At 41.9% G+C, this 6,000-nt stretch overlaps 1 protein-coding gene across 5 annotated transcripts in view; it reads right to left on the bottom strand.

Annotated features, from left to right (window-relative positions):
• The window catches only part of DOCK8 (dedicator of cytokinesis 8), a 246,177-nt gene that overhangs the window by 70,429 nt on the left and 169,748 nt on the right, over positions 1–6,000 (bottom strand). For all 5 annotated transcript variants that reach the window (XM_032290975.1, XM_032290976.1, XM_032290977.1 and 2 more), the window contains 2 exons: positions 3,192–3,341; positions 879–992 (listed from right to left, as the gene is read on the bottom strand). In XM_032290975.1, coding sequence (XP_032146866.1) covers positions 879–992; positions 3,192–3,341 — 264 coding nt within the window. The remainder of the gene's footprint in view (positions 1–878; positions 993–3,191; positions 3,342–6,000) is intronic.

Here is a 6,000-nt window from a genome sequence, read left to right as displayed (position 1 = left end):
GGTGATGGTAGAGGTGGTGGTGATGGTGGAGGTGGTGCTGATGGAGGAGGTGGTGATGATGGGGGAGGTGGTGATGGTGGAGGTGGTGATGGAGGTGGTGGTGGTGGTGGAGGTGGTGGAAGGTGGTTATGGTGGAGGTGGTGGAGGTGTTGAGAGGTGGTGTTTGTGGAAGAGGTGGTGATAGTGGGCATGGGAGGTAATGACCATGCTGGTGGCTAGTGGTGGTAGTAGCAGTAATGATGGTACTAGTGACTAGAGTAGGAATATGGAAGGAGAGGAGTAGCAACAATAAGTGCTATTTATATTACTATTGTTAGGGTAGTTTGAGGTAAACAGTGCATGAAGAATTCCACTCAAAAATCTGGGGGATGGCACTGATAGACGCACCTGGCTTATGAAATATTTGCTTTGTGCTCAGTGAAATTAAATCTCTTTGAATGATTTTATTTAAGACCACTTTAAAGGGTTCTTTCAAGTCAGAACATCACAATAGCAATTTAATTAATTAATTACCCTAATATGTGAAAAGAGGCCTCAGACTGGGAGCTCGAGGACTAGTCAAAGATTGAACGTACTGTAGAGCCAAGTTAATTTTCTGTTAAATGTTAAATTGAAGATTCAGATCATATCACAAATTTTAATTCCCACAGATGAACTTGTTGACCCTTCTACATTGGGTTGGTAAATGCTCCAGGAATCAAGGTAAACCAGCATGTCCGAGAAATGTCCATGGCCCAGACATGACAGATATGCTGCAGAACTCAGGGATGTGCAGGGTTCACACTAACTCGGTAACAAATAAGATGGCATACCATGGCAATGAACATTGCCATCTTATACGAGAAGGAACAAAATGGCTCGCTCTAGGGGACACTCACCTGGTTGCAATAATGTCTGATGAGGGTAAACACAAAGCCCCGATCCATGAGGGAGAGAAGGTCATACAAGAAGAAAGCCAGGCTGATGTTCATCTTTTCCGCCTGTTCATTTTCCTTAAAAACAAACAAATGCTCAAATCATTTTGTGGTACACTCTGGATTTGAACTCCCAGGTCACTGGTGGGAAAGCTGGGAGACACAGGTCCTACTATTTCAGCCACTGTCCCTCTGGGTGACACTGGGCAAAGTATTTAAGTCTCTTTTAAGTAAAGTCATGACTGTGAAGTTGAATCAAGTAATTATTCATGTATTGTTAATATTTAGGTGCATTTCCTTCCAGTCACTTTTTCTACAATCACATTTATATATGTATAATTAAGCTGATTCTCTATATACTACATTGAATCCTAAATTTTTGATATCCTGATAACTATTTTTTTGGTAACTACTTTTTTTTTTTTGCAAACTGACTTGAAAAATATTTACTATCTTCAATGAGATAGTTTCTTAATTTTTAAGAGTTATTACAGAAAATCCAATCAGGATAAAAGAATTAGTTTTTAACCTAAGAATTTTTTTCCCCAATCAGGCAGCATTTCCAGCCTAAGAGAGGTCAGAGTCATTTTTCATAGGGTGAATTCCTCCATGAACCCCAATTAATAAGCTAGGCCTATCTAAACAAATTTTTAATTTGTATTATTTCTCAGTGCTCATATTTATGAGGGATTTTACAGTGCTTCAGAGCAATCTGGGATTCAGTTTTTCATGTTTATGTCCTTTATTCTCAGAATGATGAATCAATTTCCTCTGACACCATTAAAAATATGGCTTGAAACTATTTTGCTCTTTGTTATGATGCAATTTGCAAATTCAGGCCATGCTCATCGGTCAAGTCACCGGGATGGATGGGGATCTGATAAAGAGGTTGCCACAGTGTTGCTGAGAGGTCCTCGAACTCTCTCCATATCCTCCACGTGGCCACTCCTCTTGGGTAGCTGACATGACTCAATATCTGGGTTTAAAATCTCCAGCCTTGGCTTTACTGCTGGCTGTGTGACTTTTAGAAAATGTATCAACATCACTGTGCCTTATTCTCACATCTGCCAATATTCTCACACCTACCATTGCTGTTCCAACAGTTTGCGCTGAGGAATAACCAAATGAAAATCTTCTGAGCACTTGGTACTATGCAAATTCTCAGTAATGACAAAGCTATCAATAATAAACATTGCTTCCTAAGATTTTGTAGATACCTTTTAAAAATTTGATTTATTTCATTTAATATATTATTTTAGCTTTTATTTTGAAACAATTTCAAATTTGGTGCAAGAATAGTACAAAGAACTATCATATACCCTTTAACCAGGCTTATCAGTAGTTGACATTTTGCTACATTTTTTATCAGTCTATGAATATAAAAACATTTTTTTTTCTGAACCATTGAGAAGGGGTTGCAAATATCATACCCACTTACCCCATAATATTTCAAGGTATATTTCCTAAGAGCAAAAATATTATCTTTCATATATATATTGATATTTATTTTTTAGAGGGACTCTCACTCTGTCGCCCAGGCTGGAGTGCTGTGGCACCATCTCAGTTCACTGCAACCTCCGCCTCCCGGGCTCAAGTGATTTTCCTGCCTCAGCCTCCTGAGTAGTTGGGATTATAGGCATGAGCCACCACACCTGGCTAATTTTTTTTTTTTTTGTATTTTTAGTAGAGATGAGGTTTCAGCATGTAGGCCAGGCTGATTTCAAATGCCTGACCTTAAGTTATCTTACCTCCTCGGCCTCCCAAAGTGCTAGGATTACAGGTGTGAGCCACCGCACCCAGCCTGATATCCTGATATGATAATTTAAACCACAGTCCATATCACAATTTTTTTTTTTTTTTTTTTTTTAGATAGAATCTCACTCTGTCACCCAAGCTGGAGTGCTGTGGCACCATCTCGGCTTGCAGCAACTTCTGTCTCCCGAGTTCAAGTGATTCTCTTGCTTCTGCCTCCCAGTTGCTGGAGTTGTAGATGTGCACAACCATACGCAGCTGATTTTTGTATTTTTAGTAGAGACGGGGTTTCACCATGTCACCATGTTGGCCAGGCAGGTCTTGAACTGCTGGCCTCATGTGTGCATTCTTTATAACAATTTTCCAGCCCACATCAGGGTCCAGTCCAGTATAACATGCTGCATTTAACTGTCATTACAATTATATTTTAATAATTGTTTTAAAATGATGCTTATTTTCCTCTGATTATGAAAGTAACATATGTTCCAGGTAAACAATTTAGAAAATAGAGTAAAATACAGTTACCTTCTGCGGTTTTACTAACAGGGCTGCAATCTCCGAGGTGACCACATTAACAATAGTAGTTATGTCATCCATGAAACGGTCAGAAAAACGAGTCCTCCGAACACTGTCCCGTTTGTCCATGTTATGTACATACTGGGCCATGCTTTTCACCTATGGAGGGGCATGGGGGAAATGCCAACATGGAGACTGGTGACCTGCTTGTACAATGTGGAAAAGGGGGAAAGACTCACAGCAGTGCTCTCTAACAATGGAGTTCCTGACACTTTATCTGCACTGGTGCCCGAGCAAGCTGTGGACTAAAATGCTGCACACACACCAGTGGTTACCATGGTGGCGGGAGGTGGGAAGGGTGTCCTCTTTTTGACCCCAAGTCAGGGGGCTCCCTTCTTGCTGCTGACAAAGCCAGGAGCTTAATTCTTTAGCTACAGTGTCAGAGGACTCCCTGTCTCAACTGCCTACATCCTGGAAGGCAGACGTGAGCTGGGCTCCCGTAACCAGTGAGGTGTCCTGTAACATGGGACAGAACACGTGATGTAAGGAGGGACTGCTATCACAAGGCTCTTGATGCAAACCGAAGTCTTTTCTGTTCCTGAAAGTAAGTAAGGAGAACAGTGAGAAATATTCTTCCTATCTGGAGTTTCAGTGTTTCTGGAGGGAGCACCGTTTTTCGAGAAATAGTTCTATAGTTTCCAACAGTTATTTTCTGCCCCTATAAATTTTAGCTATATTATACATCGAGCAGGGTTTTCTTGGGCAGCTGGAAACAGAACCACTATTTAAAACATTGCTTCTAGGGGAAATATCACCTTTAGGGGAAATGTTGAGTTCTGTGAGTCTAACTTATATTTACATATATACTGCAGACAGTCACCAATTGACACAAAAATCTCTATATACAGATCTATCTGTCTGTCTGTCTGTCTATCATCTCTATATAAATATCTCTGTGTCAATACAAGTCACCAATTGACACAAATTGGTGTCTTGACACAAACTGGTATATACTGTAGCTACATATATAATGCAGACAAGTCATCAACGGACAAAGGTATCTCTATACAGATATAGATATCTATATGGATAGACATCCAGTATGTATATAAAGATAGCCGTGTATCAGTTGGTGACTTTCTGCATTATGACTAGGATAATGCTATCTTAATGCCGACTACAATTTTAAATCAAAATCATGCTTATTTTTTGGACGTCACCTTGGGGCCAGGAGATTCACAGGTCAATACAGGCTTCCTTGATACCATCTGAGGTTGAGTCTTATCCTTGTCGGAAGTTGCTTACGCTAATAGAAACATGGGGAAGAGCAGGAGGTCTTGTAGTTGGGTCCCTACACTCTAAGGTCATTTTCATGAATGAGTCTAATTCGTCAGACAGTCATTGCAAAATAATAATACTAATAGCGCTGGAAGCTGAGGCACTCACATTTGCCCTCTGTGTTGGGACTGGAAGTTGACTTCCACTCCCAGGAGCTACATGAGAGAACGTTAAGGCACTAACAGTGGAATTCAGTTTCTAAGGATGCATGCAGTACTAGCAATTTTTGTTAGCATGGAAACATACAGAAAGAAAAAACAAAGAGAAGGCAAAATGAGAAGAAAAATTCAGAGACACAGGCTTTATGTGTTTCATGTTTTCAGATAATGCCATGGCCAGCTCAGGGAAGACCTCAGGCCATCAAACCCTAAAGCTCAGTATGAGAACCATGGTTTCTCCTCACGGCGGCAACCTGTTTGGTCCAGGACACGCAAATGGGTTCATATTCCACAGGGCTGCACGCACCTGACCAGTGGACCTCAATGAATGGTGGGAACTGGAACCCCCATTTTTGTCTGAAAAAAGCCTCTCTGTCACTATGCTTCTAACAGAGGACTTAAGAAGATAAGGCCTCTTTGTTATGGGCAAAGCCAGTCCTGATTCTGGGCTGGCTAACCACCCCTGCACCCAGGCGTTCAGAACTCACTGCTGCATTTGGCTCCTGTGTGCCGAGTTTGGCCATCCTACAACCGAACAAATAATTCTCACAATACCATACTTCCAACTAGTGGCCTCTTTCCAGACTGTCAGTAGCTCGCCAGCTACTGTGTCCCCCAGATCTCCAGAGAAGGGCATCCAGTAGAAACACTAGTAGAGGCCTGGCCCATTATTTGTAGAGTGGGGTGAGACATGAAAATCTTTTCCCCTACATGGGCCTTTATGGCCCATTCAAAGCAGGGGTACCTCTAAAGAACCCCTTAATGTGGAACTTCATGTCCTGAGCGAGTAAACTAGGTCACCCATTTATCTCCGTTTCTCCAAGGTCTGGCTCAGCAGTTTCTAGAAGCACAGGGATTTCATTCATTAGCAAGTGTGAAATTTGCCCAGGGATCGTGTCTAACAGCTCTAATGCCAGAGTGGTTGTTCATTAGCGCTTGGACATTGACACGACTGGAGGGTGTTAAACTGCCCAGGTTGTTGGCTAAGGCCAAGGAAGCTATTTTTCTCCAGCTTCTTGGTTGGGTGGGGGACTGTTTTCTTTTGATTTTCAAATAACTTCCTGGGCATTGGTTAAGCAAATGCATAAACAATGAATGGAGGATTGGGTGCCTTGTCTGAATCAGATCAATTTCCTTGCAAAGTTCTGGCTGGAGGATGATTTCCATTTGCCTCTACCCCCAGCTCCCTGATGGATTTCTTGTCCTTTCTGTCTGTCTCTGAATTCTGGGAAGGGGGTCTTGATGGACCACATCACTCAGGCCCCCTTAACCTTTGGCTTCCGGTTGAGTTGGCCAATAGCAGCACCAGCAAGGAGATCAGT

Source organism: Sapajus apella, unplaced genomic scaffold, assembly GCF_009761245.1.
Source record: "Sapajus apella isolate SASKATOON/1434 unplaced genomic scaffold, GSC_monkey_1.0 scaffold24, whole genome shotgun sequence".
In the NCBI taxonomy this organism is placed as follows: domain Eukaryota; kingdom Metazoa; phylum Chordata; class Mammalia; order Primates; family Cebidae; genus Sapajus; species Sapajus apella.
Note: the sequence above shows the minus strand (reverse complement) of the source record. Positions and strands in the feature narration are given on the sequence as shown.